Source organism: Elgaria multicarinata, chromosome 4, assembly GCF_023053635.1.
Source record: "Elgaria multicarinata webbii isolate HBS135686 ecotype San Diego chromosome 4, rElgMul1.1.pri, whole genome shotgun sequence".
Lineage (NCBI taxonomy): Eukaryota > Metazoa > Chordata > Lepidosauria > Squamata > Anguidae > Elgaria > Elgaria multicarinata.
Window position 1 is genome coordinate 103,765,812 of NC_086174.1, and position 20,982 is coordinate 103,786,793.

The window sequence follows — 20,982 nt, forward strand, 5'->3', positions numbered from 1 at the left end:
TCACCTTTGTGAAAGTGCTTCCACAGCAAGGAGATGCACCCAATTTTCATCGATCCCTCCTATCTACTGCAGTCCTCCATGCCATACTGTTCCGGAGCCCCCCCCCCCCGGGAACCCTTTTTTTGGGGAGGGACTACAGTGGGTAAGAGGATCTGTAAAAGTCATGGCTTGTTACTGCAAAGCCACAGTTAAATACAACTCATGGCTTTTGGGCTTGAACAACTGGCCTGCTAAAAAAATAGCAACTGAAAAGCAATGCCCCATGCAGTGGAGCCTGGTGGCTCCAATTTCAGTGGGGTATAAATTGGCTCTAGGTTTCAATCACAACAAGGCCAAACTCTAAAAGCACTATCCAAGGTGTTGAATCCATTTTGGGGGATGATATTATTATTATTATTATTATTATTATTATTATTATTATTATTATTATTATTATTATTAATATAGCACCATCAATGTACATGGTGCTGTACATAGCAAAAGAATAAAACAGCAACACCCTGCCACATAAGCTTACATTCTAATAAAATCATAATAAAATAATAAGAGAGGAAAAAGAATGCACCAAATAGGCACAGGGGACAATAAAACTAACAGTGTAAAAGTAAGAACAAAGTCAAGTTCTAAAAGTTGTTGAAAAAAGAAAAGTAGAGCTCAGCACCTGAGACAGCTCCTTTAGACTTCTGGCTGGTTCTGACTGAAATCCAGGATGGATTGACAGCCCCACTGAAAATCAGAGCCACCACCCTCCATTAGTCCCACAATATATTTAGCTGTGGGGCTAAATACATTGTGAATATGTATTTAGCCCCTAAAGAGAAGAACATCGTTGGAAAAGGTTAGGCCTGCTACCCCCTTTGTCTTTGCTCTTACAGTAATCTCAGCAATGTTGACATCTTCCACCTATGCAATTAGATGTTGCTAGCATGATGCTGTATGGAAGAGGAAGATGTTACCAAGAATGGTGTGAGTAATTAAGGAGAAGGTAACAGCTGTGTTGCTCCAGGTAATCTATAGACCAGGCATTATTATTGCGAGTTGGTACTGCTGCTTAGTCAACTTGTCATATAATACATATGCACCCTTTCCCCCAGTAGTTGGGATGTACAGTATCTGGTGGATGAACATGTGAACTCTATCCCTACCTCTGTCCCACAGTAATATTGTGTCATGTGATGTAAAATTTTGATTTTTGGAGTAGACCTTCATAATCTAGCACATGTATGAAGGGATCAAGAGCAGTTGACTGTAGAAGATAGGGCTAAAAGAGAATATGCAACACTCAGGAGAGGAAAGGGTGGAATAAGTAGGGCTCTGTTTTTGAAAAACATTCTACTTCTTATTGCCACTTATGCGTTTGTGTGTGTGATGATGTAGATGAAACTTCAGTATTTTCAAAGTGCATAATTTAGAGACCGAAGAGAAGTTCTTCCTTTCTCTATGCATTTATAAACCATGTATCCTAATTTCTGTTAAATCTTATTTCAAAAAGGTAGGAAAACATAAGCCAAACCTATTTCAGGCAAGCTAGCAATTCCTGCGCTGTCATTGCTTCGAGGATACTGTGATGAAAAGGGCTAGAAAGGTGACAAATGTTTTTAAGCAAGTTGTGAATGTTATTAATGTTTGAAATGTCATCACACGCGCAATGAAAATGCTGAGTATGGAGAGTGTAGATTGCTTCTCCTTTGCTCAACTCACAAAAGTTACTCAGGCTGTTAAATCACGAAATTGCTTTTGGTGCTTGGATATTAACAGGACTTAAAATGACAGGCACTCTAGATTTGGAATATTCAAACACTTTCCTGATCACACTGGCTACCCTGTGCTATGCAGAACGTTTTCCTGTGCAACTGATTCACCCAAGGACTCTGGCATCTTTTTCAGGGAGCCAAAAATACAGCTGCTGGTTCCCTGCATGAACCCTTAGCGGGTTCTTGAGGCAGTATAAAATAGCAACTTGCATGATCCTTATCCTGAATTTCCTCTCTTGTGTGGTACCTTGAAGCTCTTCAGGGCACTGCTGCTCTCACAGGGTTATCTCCACTTCTGAGAAAGGGACAGTTGGGCAACGCTAAAAGCTAGTGGCTCCTTTGCCTTGAGATGGCAGTTGTAGGTTGGGAACTGAGTGCTGCGGAAGCTTGTGCAGAATTTTAGTACCACTGACCAAGAGGCTATAACTTTCAACCGATTAACCCTGAACCCTTAAGCTAAGCGGCCTGTTATTTCCCAGATCTCTCCAGGATCCTTTTTTAAAAAATGATGTTACATTGGCTGCTTTCCAGTACCCCAGTACAGAGGCTGTACTTAGAGTACATAATTTTGTTAGAAGACCAACATTTTTCACACTTGAGTTCTTTAAAATCTCTCAGATACCATGTGACCTGGTGATCTTTGAAAACTTTAATTTGCCAATAAGCCCTAGAAGTTTCATCTGCTGCCACCACTATTTGCTTCAGTTCTTCAAACTCCCTTCCTGAAAATATCAGTTCTGGCACCAGTATGTGCCCTGCGTCTTCTGTAGTGAAGACAGGTGCAAAGAATTAATCCAGCTTTTCTGCAGTCTCCTTATCCTCCATTAGCACCGTTTACCTTCCTTGTGGTCCAACTGCATCTCTAGCTAGTTTACTGCTTGAAAAGGAAAAAGAAAGTAGTTGCCAGTTGTTAAAGTTAATGTTTTTGCCTTAATGATTACTAAGGCCTGGATCTGAGTGATTGGTTCCATGCCTCCAAGGCAGGTTTTAACTTGTGTTTCTCAAAAAGCAGTCCTCCATGCCATGTGACAAATCTCTTTTGAAAGTGAGGAAAGTTTCTAATGCAGTTTAAGATCTGGTATAGATTTTTTTTTTGCCATTTAAAGTTTTTTTAACCCCCCCCTTTTTTTTGCACAACTATATCTTTCACTCATGTTAGTGATATTTATAGAATTGGCATTCATTTTGTGCATGGGCAGTATGCATTCTCTTTGGTGGTAACATATGCAGTAACAGCTATTAACTAGCACAATAAATGAAGGAGCCCCTTTTTGTGATGATACTATTCCAGATGTGTTTTCTAAACCATGCTCTTAATCTGTTGAATGATACCAAATACATGATGAAGAGCATGAAAGCAATTTGGTTCAATTTCTGAAAATTTGCAGTATAACTCTTGAGAATTAGATCTAGTTCTCACTGTGATGGTAAACCTGTTTCTTTTCATACTGCAGGTGGGAAGAGAGTGTTTGCAGGAATGAGCAGTCAATCATATTCATTCCCTCCTTCATTTTATTACCTTGAATGATTAAGACAGGTTATGTTAAATAACATTGATGGCTGGCAGTGTCTTCAGTTTGCATAGCTTTTTCCTATCATATAAATGTTAACACTTCAGTTTATCTATCTATCTCTGTGATTTTTGTTGGAAAAGTCTCAACAAAACAACAAAAAACAAAAGGAGAGCATCCAACACAGGTCAGAAAAAGGAGAAACGGTTTCTCAGGATACAAAATGTTTATTTTCACACAGTCTCAACAGCCTATGGGAGGGGCAAGCAACCATTTTAGGCCTGTGGCACATTTTGCAATTTTGAGAAACTGTCCTGGGCACTACCATAAAATGGCTACCATGGGAGGCATTGCTAGTCACAAAGGAAAAATTACCTAACCAAAAGGCAAAGGTGGGGTCTGAGCCCGAGCACACTGAACAACTCATTTGAACCCACAATTTTCAGCATCAAGAGAAACCTGTTTCACAGAAGGCAAACACTTTTTCCTCTCTCCTCCTCTTCTGCCAGCCAACTAATTCTCTTCCTCTCTCTGTCTCTCATGAATATGCTGCATATCCATCATGCATGCATGCATGCATGCATACACACACGCCCCTCCCTTCTCCTCCTCATTGCAATCACATGAAAAAGCACACTCCCCTTCAGACCTACGGACACACAACCCCCCCCCCCCCCAAAAAAAAAAGTTGGTAAGAAAATGTCTTAATTTTTTAAGAAGTGGGAAGGGTAGGGCATCTTGACAGGTAACAAAAACGGTGTCTCGGTGTGTATTGGTGACCATCCGGCACCATGCTCCCTGCTCTTGGCCTATAGTATTTGTAGTGCTGGATTTGCTTAGTTGCGTTAATATTAAAAACCACATGAGTTACTTTAAAAGCAAAAAAGGAATTAATTGAGCTTAAAATGAGTTTGCATACTAAATACATTTTGACATGCTGAATCATTAATATGTCAAATGTTAGGCATAAGTAATTTTATTGTAGGTTGTTTTGCTTCAGATACTGAATAAGGTTTTGTAATGTTATCAAGTGTTAATTTTCTCATACGAACTTAAATTTAAGAGAATTGCTTAAGACAAAATAAAAATTACATGCCCACATCAGTTAAGAAATTTACTGTGCTGAGACATGAATCATGCATTAGTAGCAATCTTTCAATGGATTCAGAGTAACCAGTCTGGTGAAAAGCAGGAATAGGGCTGAAATTCAAAGATTGGTATCTAGCAGGCGCTTTTAAAGGAGCAAAGGAAAGTGAGGCAGATTTATAATGCAGCTAAAAGCAAGGAAGTGTAATGTGACCTGCTTTAAGGGAAAAGAGGAAAATGTTTAGGAGGGAAATAGGTTGGATTGTCAGGTTACTGCTATTACCTATTTGGTAAGAATGAGTGACCAGAGTTGCAATTCCTTGACAGGATAATTATTGCAATTTCGGGTAAGATTGGCTATATTGTTTGTTGTAGGTTCTTTTAGAACTGGTCCGCAAAATATGTCAGATTGTAGGCACTTTCCCTGAATATTTGTGCCTTTCCCTTTGTTTGTGGAGCTTTCCTACCTCTTCATGGGAACAGTTAAGGCTCACTGATAACTATATAAGTGTGTGTATGTGTGTAGCAGTAGAACAATGCTTACGTCATGACCAGGGCCGGCACTGCCATAGAGGCAGCTCAGGCGGCGGCCTAGAGCGCCAAGGTAAGGGGATGCTGAACGGTGTGCCTGGAAGCCGCTCTCCCACAGCGACTCTGAGAGGGCGGCTTCCAGGCGCGCCGTTCTGAAGCCGCCCGACCGCCCCACCACCCCAGTGTCCTGGCTTTGAAGCCAGGAGCGGCTTCTGGCTGGGCGCTGTCTTCGAAGCCAGGACGCTGGGGTGGGGGAGTGGGTGGGTGGCTTTGGAACAGAGCGCCCGGCCAGAAGCCGCTCTGGGGGAGCGGCTTCTGGGTGTGCCTTTCCACCAATCAGCTTCATGGGACGACCCCGGGTTCTAGTATTTTGAGAGAGGGAGAAAAATGTCTGTCTCCCTATCCGCATTCTCCACACCATGCTTAATTTTGTACACCTCTATCATGTCTCTGTATAGACTCCTTTTTTTCCAAGCTAAATAATCCCAGCTGTTGTAACCTTCCCTCATAGGGGAGATGCTCCAGCCCCTAGTGAGTACATAGGTACCTGTGGGTGGAGAAGAACAGGAGGGGGTAGTGAAAGATGGGGGTGCAGATGACGAAATAGAAAAAGAGGGGATAATTACTCTGGGATTCAGAGGAAAGGGACTTGACAAGATGAGTTACAATTTAACAGTGTTTTATTTGTAGGACAAATATTTGCTAAGGTGACATGGTCCTCTTGAATCAATAGAAATGTAAAGTGGCCACCAGAATGTTTTGTGTTGTCCACAAGTGTCTTAGAGTAAAAGGGCTGTGGAATTGTAACCCTTTCATTTATTTCTTTGCTATCAATGATATCCTTACAAGATTATTTGTGATGATCATTCTGAATAAATACTGCTTAGTTCTATATTGGTATTAGGTGATATTCTGGTACATTTTGTTTGTATTTTATAATAGTATTCATAAACCTGAGTGCTATCTTTTGGTGGAAAGTTGGGGTACAAATCAATTTAATCAATCAATAAACTAAGAAATTGTATGTTCATGAAATTTTGATGTTCTATCTTGGCAGGGGCAACCAGTTGGGGACTGTGACTTTAACATTCGTCTGGCATGTATAGAAAAAGAGATTATATTTCCACGACATGACAAAATGAAGACTGGCCAAATTGACAAAGCACAAGAACCTTTTAGTGTTCGTAACAAACCATTTTTTGACATCCACGCAGCAAAAAAGGTAAATATGTTTTCGATTATCCAACCCAGCCCCTGCTAGGTAGTTATTCCCTTTGCTTAGGGCTTTAAATCCCTTTCAAGGTTTCCTTGGATTTAAAATATACATCCAAACAGAGTTGTGCAAATGGTTGTGCAAGCAGAAGGCAGTTATTATTTATTTATTTATTTATTTATTTATATAGCGCCATCAATGTACATGGTGCTGTACAGAGTTCACACTGCAATCTTTTGCTTTCTCTTCTCCCACTGAAAAACCTCACCAGAGAATTGGGGTCCTCTTCCTGGACAGTGTGGGCTATATTGTATGGAGCTGCACTGGGGCAAGATTTCTCTGCCCAATTTCAGGTGATTCCTGCCCCCCTGAAGCCCCATACAGCACAGCCCACACGGTTCAGGAATGCTCCCCCCCCCAATCCCCAAGATTTTAAAAACTTCTTTAGAAAATGGCTAGTACCAAAAAAAGAAGAAGAAAAGAAGAAGAGCTCTCCTTATACCTACAAGGGTTACAACTGGAAGGGGGAAGCTACTGGTACTATCATTTATTTAATAGGAATTCTGATGCCATATGGGTGTGCTTAAGTGAGGATTATTCTCTGGAACAGGCTGTATGTAACATTCTTTGTTCTAGATAAAATTGACATCTTGGGTGTTGAAACCATACATGTTGTTATTTCACTTGCAATTATTAGCTACATTAGAAACACATAACATTTTGCAGAATATGGACAGGCCTCAGGAATACACCCGTCTTAGTTGCATTCCTTCCCCTTCAGTTTGGATTCCATAGTAACTGTAATTTAATACATTTGCCCATGTACCTTCTAGTTATTTGTTGTCAGACAAAGGTGTGTTCCGAAGACAGTTATGCAGCAGTCTTGCTGAAGCTAAGAACTCTTGGGTCTGCTAAGTGCCTGGATGGGAGTCTTCCTGGGAAGCTGGCACATACTTCTTTCAGTGCCATGGAGAAAAGCCAGGAACTAAAAATTAATAATATAATTATGTGATTATATATTGCTTTTAAAAAGTAACTAGTGTTATAGCCATTATGGTTGAAAAGCAGTGGATAATAATTGAATAGCGCTATTGATATAAGTAGTATAAAAAAAAACAAGCAAACAAAATTAATCATTTTCTCTCATAAGTAGCTTTTCTTAAAATAGGATTGGTTATTGTTAAGATATAGAAAATATATATTCGCTCTGTATAATTTTTTTAAAAAACTAAATCAGTGGCCAATGCAATCATTACCTTCTGTTCCATTTTAAATCCCAACACTTAAATTCTAAAATGGCTGTTTCCCCTCCCTCTACTTTCCCTGTGCTTTCTGAGAAGCAAAAGACAATTGGCTAGGCAGAGATGTCTTTTGATCTCCTCCTGGCAAAATGAGGAGCAGTGGTTGGCCCATCAGCATTTTCTTGGCCCTATATGGAATGTGTTATTAGAAAAAACACCAAAAGGGCGAGCTCGTCAGAGGGAGAGGAACTGCAAGATTGGAACTGGAGGTTTAGGATGAGTGTGGATTTGACCAGAGATTCCTTTTCTCCCCTCACCCCTCCAAAAATGTAAATGAGGGACAGCCTTCCAGTCCTCCTCCTTTAAAGATGTATTTATTTATTTATTACACTTATATACCGCTCCCATAGCCTCTCCCAAAGATAAATTGTTATTGGTTCCAGCCAGTGTAGACTTTCATTAGCTGAAAGGGAGGAAGAGCTATTGTTTTTCTAGGAGGTGTGGACTTCTGAAGTTTTGAGAAACAGGATCCCAAGTGCATCAAGAGTTTGGCAAACGCCGCCAAACCCTGGTGGAAGGATGGAAATAACATATACATAGGCTTATCTATCAAGTATTGCTGTTGCTGGATAGTAACCTCCAAAATGTATAAAAAATACCCTTCAGAATTATGGTTATGTCATCCATATTCCATAGAGGTTAGGAACAGTTGTTGAAATATGTTGAACACCCTTCTGTAGCTATCATCCAACTAAATATAGGATTTAGAAATTAATTGCTTGTTTTAATGTCTCAAAAAACTGTGTGGCCAACCAGTTTATTTATTTTATTTATTTATTTGAGGATTTTTATGCCGCCATTCAGCCAAAAAAGGCTCTCATGGCGGCTTACAAAAGTATTTCTTTGACAGTCCCTGCCCACAGGCTTACAATCTAAAAGACATGACACAAAAGGAAAGGGGATTGGGAGGGAGGAGGAGGAGGGGGGAAAGGAAAGCAAATTCAGGCACTATAATCTTAGTTGGAAAGTTCAGCAGTTACAGTTGACAGCAGGAGGGAGGGGGCTCTCAGCTGGAGCTGGACCCAGGCACGGTGGAGAGGTGCCTGGCTGCTGCTTCCTCCCTCACTGGTGGCCTCTGCAGAGACAGTTGGTAGGAGGAGGGAGGGGGCTCTCAGCTGGAGCTGGACCCAGGCACGGTGGAGAGGTGCCCGGCTGCTGCTTCCTCCCTCACTGGTGGCCTCTGCAGAGACAGTTGGTAGCAGGAGGGAGGGGGCTCTCAGCTGGAGCTGGACCCAGGCACGGTGGAGAGGTGCCTGGCTGCTGCTTCCTCCCTCACTGGTGGCCTCTGCAGAGACAGTTGACATAAGGAGTTTAGCACAAAGCATATGTTTTATTAAAACATTGCACATAGTTCTCCACTTCTGAAATCTTTTTACTGGCTTTCTATTTATTCTAAGTTTCAGCATACGTAAGCTTCTTCTGACTTTTAAAGCCTCTCATTGACCCTGTTCAAACGACACGCTAAGCCACGATGGTTAAGCATTTTGAACTAAACATTATGGCTTAGTGTGTTGTGTGAACCATGATTTAGTGTATTGTGTGAAACATTCCTAACCATGGTGGCTACATAACCACAGTTTATACATGCTCAGTAACCTGCAAAAGAGTTAGCGGCCTAACTGTGGTTTAGTGTGTTGACTGAACAGGCTTAGTGTGTCGTGTGATCCATGACTTAGCATATCATATGAACTATTCCTAACCATGGTGGCTACATAACCATGTTTTAAACACACTCACTAACCATGGCTTAACGTGTTGTCTGAACAGGGCCGTAGTGTAGCTCCTCCTTATCTTTCAGTCCTTATTTTTCTTCATATCCCTGCTCACATTCTTTGCTCTTTGAATGCTGTGTTTCTTACTTGTCCAAGGGTTACTACTTCCCCTGCCCAGCTCTGTCCATTCTCTCTTGCGGCTCTCTTGTCTCTTTCAGAGTATTTGCGGACTGTTGGTTCACTTACTGTTTCTAAATCTCAGTTTAAAAACTTCCTCTTTTCCAAAGTTTCTGGAACTTTAGATTCTATTACTGTTGGTAATGTTGATTATTTAGTTATTTAGCGTGTTCTTCTGCCCGTGTGATACATTCCCTTCCCTTCCTTTTGGTTTTAATTTGTTCTTTTGTTAAAATGTGTGTTTTGGGGCAGGGCCATTTGCATTGATGGTGCTATATAAATTACTACTACTACTACTAACAATAGTAATTGGAGAATGGAAAAATCCTTTTCGAGTGGAGAAACATTGGACTAAAAGTTGCCTATGGTATCAAGAGGTCTATGTATGGTAGTGCCGTCCTTGTGACAAGTTTACATGCTAATTATTTTCTGGATTCATGTTTCATGGAGTCCACAGAATATTTTAATGATTCTCTGTTGCATCACAGGTAATTTCCCACATGAGTATTGCTATGACTTCAGGCAGCAGTGCTGATCTTTCACTGTAGAAGCAAATCATCTGTTCACAGGCATATGTTGCCTCTGGACAGAAGAACATATATTAGCTGGGGTTCCTACCCTTTCCTCTTCCTATTTTTACTTCTGTCTTCCTGTCATGTAGTCATGATTATTTTTCCTCTTCCTAGGGTGACCATACAAAAAGGAGGACAGGGCTCCTGTCCTTATCAGTTGCATATAAAAGGGAATTTCAGCAGGTGCTATTTGTATGCATGTAGCACCTGGTGACATTCATTCTTCATCACAACAGTTAATGCTGTAGAAGCCCTGCCCTCTTTTGTATCTGGTCATTCTAGTATAACTCCTGCAGCTTAAACTGTTGTGATGAAGAGATAATTTCACCAGGTGCTACATGCATACAAATGACACTTGCTGAAATTGCCTTTTCTATGCAACTGTTAAAGATACAGGAGCCCTGTCCTCCTTTTCATATGGTCACCCTACCTAACCAGATGGTCTGCAGCTCCCAGGTAGCAGAGAATGGTAGCAGTATCACTTTCCTGCAGAGAATGGGCTCAGGTATAAGCTTAGAGGAGACTTAGAGGACTGACCTTTTCCCTCTCCTTCCCTGGCTTTGGATGTATATTCTATTATCACTCATTCCCCCTCTCCCATTCTAAGGCCAAATGTAAGGAGAAGCAGAGGTGTTTTTACAGAATTTCCAGTTCTGGATTATGCAATAGCTTACATTTTTCCAGAGCAAAAAGGAGCTAAATTTCTCCTTAGGGACATATCCTAATATATGCTTCCCTAGTATATAAGAGAGTGCTAGCCCACTGTTCTATCAAAGGTTACTTGAAAGGGGTGGTTGATTTCATTTTCTGGTTTTTCATTTTTCTAGTTTTGATGTGTTGTACTTGCTTGTTCTGTCCATTGCCATATTTTTACAATGTAAACCTTTTGACTTAGAAAATGCCATTCATGTTGGTGGTAGTGTGTATGTGTTTTAAAAAGTAGCAATAGGAATGACTTTGCTACCCTAGAAACTCTTGGGAGCCTGACTGGCACCGACGCTGGCTTCATTTCGGTGCGAAGTTAAAACATTTTTTTTTTAATCAAAGCATTTGAGGACTAAAGCTGAACATAGTTTTAATTGTTTTTAATTGCTTTTAAATTTTCTACTGGTTTTAGCTTGTTAATAGTTGAATATGTTCTAAGCTCTGTACATTGTTTATTATTTTATACTGTTTGATTTTATCTGCATGCCGCCCTGATTTCCCAGAGATATTGGGCGGGATACAAATGTTTTAATAAATAAATATGAATGTAAAACTGAAGTAATTAAAAAGGCAAGCTAGAGCAATAGATTGTGGTGCAATGAAGGATGCAGTCTGCCATTCATAATGTTATTTTAAAGTGTGCTTACACTAGAGAGGGGATTCTAAATTGGGCTCTAAGTTCCTTGTCAGGGACAGATAATGAGAATTTGCCAGCTATGACTAGTTGACAGTTTGAAGCTTCAGAAGGGAAGCAGAGGTTTAGCTTGATTTGTCTGCGCCCAGCAAGCACAGAACCAAAACAAATCCCAGGCGTCAGGAGAACTTTGGGGCTGGAGAGAGGCAAGCTTCACTGCCTCTCCTCCGTAGCTCCATTTATCGTGGAAGCCTTGGGCTCATCTTCCTTCCTAGAGCCTGGCTCCCCTCTCACCATGGTGAGGGTGCGAGCAAAATGATTGAACTCTCCTAGTTGAGAAACTGCTAGTTAGTAGCCATAGATGCAAGTGTAGAAATGGGACTCCTCCTAGTCTTGGATTGTGTTTTTGCATGGAGAAAGACAGATGCTGTGGCCATTCCTACCTGGACTTGTGTTCAGCAGGTAAATAAATAAGTTTATGAAAATACTTCTATCCTGCCTTTTGTTCTCAAAACGTTATCCCCAAAGTGGTTAACAGTCAAGGCATAAAGCCTAAGGAAAGACAAAACGGAGAGCCTGACTGTTCTGTTCTATATAGTGGGCCTGTTCAGAAGATACCTTAAAACCTGCTAGTTAAGGCTTTTGGTTAAGCAGCAAGGTTTAAGGTGTCTTACGTGATGTGTTTTGCTAAACCCTGCTCGCTCACTAACCACAGTCAGACCAACTGCAGCAAGGTTAGTGGCTCTAACTGTGCGACAGCACGGTTTGTGGTTAGTGCTAACCCCAGAGAACGACAGTTTCGCTAACCTCAGAGCCTGAAGTGTCATCTGAATAGGCCCAGTGAGTTGTATGTTAGTGGGCAGAGAGGGGGTAATTTTGGGAAAGGGTTGACTCAGGATCTGCAGAGAGACTTGTAAGAAGGATATGTTAGCTGTTGTTATTGACGGTATATAATTGGTCTGAGGGGAGTAGTAGTTGTAGCCTGCTGTAGGAAAAACCAAGAACTGGGTGAAAGGAACGTTTGCCAGTAATGGTAATGTCCTGTATTAGATGTGCTATAAAATTTTCATATACCAATTTAGCCAGGTATGAGCAGAATTTAAATGGGGCTGTAGTTGGATAGCATCAATAGATACCAACAATAATATTTAATAAACAGAGTAAGCTTTTGCCATGCAGTTAGTCAACTGCTTCCCCAAATATAGGAGAGCAGTACATTTTGCTCTCCTATACTTCCCCAGGTTTTTAAAAGGACAGTGATATTAACGTTAGTTTGCGAGAGACAGCAATTTAAGGTGCAATCCTGGCTGGGGAATGCTGGGAGTTCTAGGACTTTTTCTGTCCAAACTTTCATTGGATTGCGCCCTGCTTTTCTTTCGATGGTGTGATAATGCATTGAAGGCTAGATACCCAGCAGCCACTCCACTGCTGTCAATAGGCTTTCAGTTTTTAAGCTCATAATAAATGTGTCTTTGTGGAACAAATATATTTAAATCATATTTGGATTTTTGGAATTAACTTAGTCAAGGATAGGCTATGGCCAGCCATCATTTCACCTAGCCTCAAGTGCAAACAGGTGGTGGGTTGTTGTTGTTGTTGTTTGCTATTTCTGCTGACTCCCCCTTGCAAGGGAGGCCCCTGCACCATTTCCCATGCTGCTTCTGAGGGTCTCCTAATCCTCAGAAGTGGCTTTTCAGAATGTCCAGAGGGGAGGAGTGAGCAGGAAAGCTCTGTTCCATCAGTAGAAGTTTATTCACAGTTCCATCCCGTTAAGTGGATAAAGTTGATCATTTTCCTACGATTGCTCTATGTTTAAACCTTACAGTATACTTACAGCCTTGGTCTTCAGCTGGTGGTCATGACCCACAACTGTGTCATGACTTGATCTAAAGCAGATCTTTAGAGTAGCACTAACAGCGTCTCCCCCCCCCCGCTTTTTCTTCTTTGCCCCCAATTGTGGGGGAAGAAGCAAATGTCTCAAAGAATCAAAACTATGCATAGTTTTTTGTGGCCAGTACAAGGGCAGGCATTTTAAATTTCTCTCCACTAAATATTTGCATGTCAGTAGCTGGAACAAGAGTACTGGCTAGGTTTGAGGAGGAAAACAGTAAAGAGAAAAAGGGGTGGGGAGAAGACTCCTTAGGTTTTAAAGGCAGGAATCGGGGTTGGAAAGGTTGAACACAACAGCATGGCCTGTGTCATGTTATCATATATTAGGGATGTGGCATGCTGGTCATCTAGTCACATTGTTAATCAGGATGCAACCCATGTAGGTGTACTGTATTGCTTACTCTTAACATTTTTTCTAAAATAAAGCTCTAGTACTACCTAGTGATTTGCTTCTGGCCTCATTTACATTTTTTTCACAATACAATACTTTTTTATGTAAATGACTGCTCTATTGACACTTACAAGTTCATGTATAAAACATAACATACTATTATGTCCTCGACTAAAATGTCAATCTGGAAAACTCATCAACCCAGGCGGGCAGCTCTGCTCTACCATTACAGTTGGTAAATGCCTGAGTGAATAGAAGAGCTTTGCAACATGCCACAAAGGTCATAAGAGAAAGAATAAATCTAAACATTTATGGAAGGACGAAGTCCTCCTGTATAGATTTTGAATGTTACATGTACTTTAACTGGAATATTCAGTGATATTTTTCTATTTTCCAAATCTATATTCTTTTTTTCTGTTAGTAACAACTGTGGATATGGTTTATATCTACTTAAAAATGTCCTCTACAGGCCATATGGAAATTGGCTTTCAATGGTCATTAGACTTTCAAATGTCTCTTGAAATGTAGTCTTGTTCTCGTAATAGACTATATTAAATCGTATTACCAATCTGTTCTGTATTTGTATTCAGTCATATCAGTGGCTACAGGAACCAATTATTTTATTCCATTAAATACAAACAAGTGGGACCTTCAACAAAATGTTGCAGTGTTTAGAGATCTCCTATTCATTCTTCTAATCAGTCAGCCATGTCCTCTTCCAGGATATTTCATTCCCCCCCCCCCCTGTTTTCATTCCCAGTCCCCCTCAACAGTCAGTCAGTATTTCATGGCCATTGTCAGTCTTCTTTAGGCTCTTTCTGGAGTTCCTTTCCTTAATGTTTTTCTAAAGTTTTTTTTTTTTTTTTTTTGTGGTTCTGCAAATCTTGAGTTTCTCCCAAGCTTGCTGGCATCTCCCCCCTGGTGCCGTTTTGATACATAAGGATGGGCATTCACCTCTGAACTTTTGAAACAGAGCGAATTATAAGAACATCAAAGTAAACAACGACCATCATCAATAGCCACTTTAATCTTAAATTGTTTTATGAAGACTGGCTTAATTGAAATGCAGCTGTGCAATTGATCTTCTGTCTTTTCCCTCCCAACAGTGCCTGATTACTAGCCATGTAGTTAATTGTGAGCAACTTGAACTTTGTTCTCAGTGCAAAAGATTGCCACTCCATATAAATTTTGTTTTGTGATTATAAGATACTTGCGTACTATTTGTAACTGCAACTTCAATTTACTATCCTTTACTAAATGTTTATAAATCCACTTTTATCTTTGTACCTTTTCATAATTGAATTCACTTTTAAGAGACTATTTTATTCTCTGGAAAGCCAGTAAACTGTTTTATGCTAAAAACATAAACCGTCAAAAATATGCTCTGTAGGTATAGAAATGCAATAAATAAATAAATAAATACATAAATAAATAAATACCTTATGTTTCTGTGAGCCAACAGGCTTGCAGGAACCAGTCTGGGGAAAGCAGCAATTGTTCTGAAATCCAATTCTATCTAGCATGTATTTTTAAAGATGAACAGAGGAGAGAGGGGGGAGGGATTTGCTACATGTTAGATGGAATGATTTTTCCATCCAGAAGGAAAGAAGAGAGATGGGTTGCATGCTTTCTTCTGTTCTTCCTGATAACAGTAATTTCCTCAGGCCAAGCAAGCCCTGAGATAAAGAAGGGTGGTATGGAATATTTGCAATTCCTGCCCAGAAAGTCTCTCTCTTGCAAATTCAAAGGTTTCTTCAAGCTGTGGTAGAAAGATGAGATTGGCCAGGCTGCTTAATTGGTTTCTCTTAAGAGAGAGGAGGATATGGAAAGCTTGCCAAATTTTTTGATGCTCAAGACTTCATGGGATCAAATTATTAGTTCACTAATGTGAAGTCTACTTATGAAATGAGTTCTGGGGGCACTTGAGAGATGGGATCAGTTTAGGAGACAAGAGAGCAACTGAATGTTGACAGTGATAAAGAAGTTTAAGCATATGCAATTATTTTACTGCGCCATGGTTGTTTATTGTGTCTGATATTACTTCTGAGATAATTGAGGCTAGAATACACTAGAATGAATTTCTTCGAATGAAAACTCTATTTGCTAAAGTTCACTTAAGTGATTCCCACAAAACCAGCAATTTAACATTTATCTTGCTGTTTATCCTGAACATAAATAACATACTTCCCTGGTTGTCAGAAAATGTAAATGGGTTGCTTTAGTATCCAGTGAACAGGAAAACATCAGTACAAAAAACCAAAACATTTAATAATTTTGACCATGGTAACTAATTTGTGAAACTCCTCCAAAAGATTAATATCAGTGGATATATTAATGTATCTGTGGATAAAGTTGCATTAAAAATGTGCATTGTTGGAATACATGGTTTAATACTTGTATTTAATTGTAGACGTTTCTAGACTTGTTACGGCCAGATCTTCAGAGGACAGGGATCCTACCTCAACACAGCTTTTTTATACTTCTGTGTTTGTATCCCATCACCAAATTACACCTCCCATGTCTACAATTTTATTCCCCTTGTTTTACTTGTGCATTGCCTAGTTCTAATTTCCTCCTTCAACTAGGAAATCTATATTACCTGGGCCCATGCACACTTTAAGCACCTACATTGGCCTGTAAAGAAAAAAGTCGTGGTTTGGCCTCTCCTGGTATGTAAAGTAAAGCCTAATCTTCATACGCTTAGTTGTAAACTGCCCAGAGAGCTTAGGCTGTTGAGCAGTATAAATATGTAATTAATTAATTAATTAATAATAAATAAATGGATTTCTTTCTTAATACTATACAAAACATTGACATTTTGAGATAGCATGGTTACAGGAAGCAGGGTAGATCTTGCTAAGACTTGCTATATGTGCGCAGTATCTCAATAGGTAAAACATGTGTGATGGTGGTAAAACTGCACTTTGAATACCTGAAGTCCTTTCTAATCTTTGTGTTCACAACAACTTTGTCCCTGTTTTACAGTTAACTATCTGAAAGATGGTTCACAAATGCATATTCATGACATGAGGATTGCAGGATGATATGATGGCATGCATATGTGAATGAGCCATCACAGATCAAAATGTCAAAGTTGGAATTTCCATGTCATACCAGACATTATGCTTTCTATGGGAAACAATTCACATATTAAGCTGTGAATTCTTAATTGTCAAAAAATCAAAGTGATGTTCATGATCATGTGAACTGGTCCTGACACTCGTAAGTGGGGTCAAGGCCTTGCATGCTTTTGTAGAAATGCTAAAAAGAGAGAGTATAGTCTCAGTAAACCAGTAACACACACGAGATTAGGTCCCATGTGAATGTTTCCACTCTCCAGCCCACCCTTTACTGTGTGTGCTAAAAAGCTCAAATGGACAGACAAAACGGCACAGGCTTTTGATCGGCTAGCCCTCTGTCCCAGCTATAGGAATACTATCGCACGGATTTTAGTAGACGCGCCCCCTGAGTTGGGAATCTTAGCCTACGAGGAGCTGATGCAGGATTTGTACTCCTCCCTCCTAAACAATCTCAGCAACCCCAAATGCAAGAGAGCTCGTACTAATAAATGGTTTGATTGGGACTGTGTAAACCTTAAAAGAAAAATTCAGCTCACCTACCGCTCCTACCGTGAGAACAATGAACGCCAACTACCACGCACATACTATGAGCTAAAGAAAAAATACAAGAAGCTTCTGCAACATAAAAAAAGTGAGGCAGACAGGGAAACCTGGCAACTATTGATAGGGGCTTCCATTTCCAACAACTGTAAAACCTTTTGGCAGATAGTATCTGGTGCCCTAGGTTACAGCAATGGCAGCATGGAATGACATATACCGGCTGAAATCTGGGAGAATCACCTCCGTATCGCCTTTAGTGACAGCCACATATCAAATTCTGATCCGAGACTGCCACCTGACTCCCCTAACTGGCCCAATGTCGATATCAGCACTGTAGAGGACTTAATACTACAGTTAAAGTCAGGTAAGGTTCCTGGACCAGATGGCATCCCCTCAGAGATGCTGAAAAGCAACATCAGCTGGTGGACTGCCCTGCTAGCGCCTCTTTTCTCCTTAATAAATAAAACTGGGTTAATTCCCGCATCTTGGCTAAAAGCCATTGTCATTCCAATATATAAAAAAGGACCCAAAGATGACCCATCCAGCTATCGGCCTATTAGCCTCTTATCTGTAGTTGGTAAGGTCTATGCCAGTTTCTTGGCCTTGAAACTAAAAACATGGATCCTTGATAACAATATCTTGGGAGAAGAACAGATCGGCTTTAAAGCAGGCTGCTCTACTCTTGACCATTGCCTGGTACTGGCTCACCTGGTTCATAAATATTCTACACCCATTGGAGGCAAATTATTCACTGCTTTTATTGATCTCAAATCTGCCTTCGATTCAATATGCCGAGCCCATCTTTGGAGCAAACTGGAACAGCTTTCTATCAAAAGCAGGCTTCTGTTCCTGATTCAGTCTCTGTATCATAAAACATCTGCCCAGGTTCGTTGCAGTAGACAAGGACATCTCACAAATGAGATTGGTGTCAGACAAGGATGTGTTCTCGCCCCCATTTTGTTCAACCTTTATCTGGCAGACCTCCCTGCCTGGTTGGCATCATTACCATCGCATGCACCCAAGATTGGTTCAACAAAAGTTTTCGTTCTTCTCTATGCTGATGATACCGTTTTGATCTCCCAGACTCGACTGGGCCTCAAGAGACTACTAAAAGGTTTTGCCAAATGCTGTGAGAAAAATTTGTTGACAATTAACTATTCAAAAACCAAAGTGGTAGTTTTTGCCAGGAGGAAGGTAAGATTCCCCTGGTCCATGGGGGGAAACAGAATCAACCAAATTGATGCATATAAATACCTGGGCATATGGTTTCACGAAGCTCAAAACTGGAGGGCACATGGCAAACACACCAAGAGCAAAGCTGAACAAACTATTGGTGCGTTATCCCGATTTTTCTTTGCGGAAGGTGGGAAATATCTACCGGCAGCCATCCAGGTTTATAAAGCTAAAATAGTGTCTCAGACTCTGTTTGGAGCTCCAATATGGTTTCCACACTTCAAAAGTTCTCTTGAAGGAGTGCAATATCTCTACCTCAGGCTTATATTCGGAGTCCCTAGATATGTTTCCAGTGCTGCCCTCAACTTGGAGGCTGGACTAAGTACATTAAAATGCCAAGCTTGGATATTTACCATACGTTACTGGCTCCGCTGCCACCTAATGCTCACTTCCAACTCCTTGGTTACCAAAGTCCTGTTAGAACCCTCCGAATCTCACTGGTCTAGGGCAGTGGTGCAAAAAGTAACCTCAATAGGGTTATCCCCTTTTTTCCTGCTATCGCTAGACTTGGACAGCGCTAAACAGATCACCAAACAGAGACTACTGGATATAGACCACCAGGAGCTCCGGGGAACTGCCTGGGGACCATGTTCCCCCCAATCATTGGGTCTCCCAGTCTCTTCTTGCAAAGACGGAATGCCATACCTGGGTTGGTTAACCATTCCCAAATACAGGAAGGCATTCACCCTAGCAAGGTTTAACGTCCTCCCCTCCAAATTGCTGGAGGGCAGATATAAGAAAATTCCATCCAAAAACAGATACTGCCCATGTAATAACATCGAGGTGGAATCCATTCTGCATGTGCTCTTCCATTGCAATTTTTACCAACAGGCAAGGAAATACCTATTATGTCCTATTATGCAACGTTTCCCTGGACGCTCCCCTGAGTCACTCCTGATTAGTCTACTTCAGGGCTCCAGTAAATCTACCACTGAGCAGGTGGCGAAATTCCTGAATTTGGCCATCTGCACCAGATCTCTTATGGATGCTGATTGTGCTTAAATCCACAGATTAGCAATTTTATTATCTATATATCCTGCTGTCTTTCAGTATGCTAGGCCCCAATAACCCAATTCTGTTCCCTTTTCAGAAACCAACAAATAACAATCTAGTATCTTTAGTGGTTTTGTAACACTCCCTCTTCTTTCTTTATCCCTGCTTTGTACTGTTTTATATAATGGTGTATCTTCTTGTTTTATATTGGTCTGTTGAATATAAATAAAGAAATACAATACAGTTACACACACGAGATAGAAGGAAAATTGATACATAGTCATAGTCTCCCAAATATGTAATTATTTTTAAAATATTTTAAAAATACATACAGTTAGCAAGTGCTGCAAGCAAGGAATCCTAACTTTAAGAAAGATATGATGCTTATCATTTATTTCCATTATGCTTACCATTTATTTCCCACATTAATACTGTATCAATCCTTCCCCAACCTGGTTCCCTCCAGATGTTTTGGACGACAACTCTCAACAAACGTGAGCATTGGCCTTGCAAACTGGGGCTGATGGGAGCTGAAGTCCAAAACATTTGGAAGGCACTAGGTTGCGAACGCTGCCCTATCATGATGATATCCAAAATTGTGAAGATTTTAATTCTTCTAATTTAATTCTTTTAATTTAATTGGTTAATTCTTTCTAGTATAATCAGGCTTGTCATCCTCATCTCCTCCCCTGCACGGGTATATTCCTACCTGAGGTCTACCATAGATCACACTGAGTGAACGAGTAGGGCAGAAAGTTCAATAATGGCATTTGTCAACTTGTACAACCTTTTTCAAATGCCACCATACAGTATAGCAAGTGATGTGTCAATTCTAAGAATATAATGTGATTAAAACATGACAGCTGGTCCTAGCAAGAGATGAATTAGACTGAGTAAACTCTGCCTCTAAGAGTAAACCATAAAACAGCACGGCACTTTCTTCAAATCCTGAGAACAAATCTATGTTCTGAAAGCGTGTGCTTCCTGGCTGTTGTATTTTCCTACTTCATTTAATGCTTATACGTTTGTCATTTTCTGAAGTTTTTGTTGTCTTTAGAAAATACTATATTTAATATTGTGTTGCTCTCTCACTCCTTATATTAACAGCATAGGGTAAACATTTTAAATTATAATATTCCATATTCTATCTTTGGATAAACTCTAATTAATAGAAGATGGAGAACTAACTACTTTGAGGGACTCAGCAATCTATCAGTACAAAATGAAAAATGCAGCAATCTGGGAATAAAACTAAAATTACATGAGAAAAGACAAGAAGTGTGTGTTATTTGCTGGACGTGTTGAGTTCCATAGCTAGGTGGAGAAACAATTGACACCATCTGGAGCTCTCCTTTTGCCAAAACCGTGACCTCCTTTCTTTGTTTTATTTTCAGTTTTGTTTTCATTTTTCATGCCTTCAGGAAGGACTGAATCACCTCACCTATATCAGCCCTGTGTTTCCTGCCAGAATTGATGTTATTATTCTCTCTGCCCTTCTCCTAGCTCCATCTGTTCCTTCTTGTTTTTTGCCCTATTTGTCATCTTCTCCTGATTTCTTTCTTTCCTTTCCCTTCACTTTTTCAATATGCCGTTTCTGCTTTTTTCACTCTTCTTCATTTTGTCCGGTATCTCAAGAAAACTGACAGAAAATTTACACCT

The 20,982-nt window shown here is 40.3% G+C and overlaps 1 protein-coding gene across 1 annotated transcript in view; it reads left to right on the forward strand.

The window, feature by feature from the left end:
• Positions 1 to 20,982, forward strand: part of RNGTT (RNA guanylyltransferase and 5'-phosphatase) — a 166,395-nt gene that overhangs the window by 64,811 nt on the left and 80,602 nt on the right. Inside the window, exon 11 of the mRNA XM_063124890.1 lies at positions 5,940 to 6,104. Within this exon, the coding sequence (XP_062980960.1) occupies positions 5,940 to 6,104 (165 nt within the window). The remainder of the gene's footprint in view (positions 1 to 5,939; positions 6,105 to 20,982) is intronic.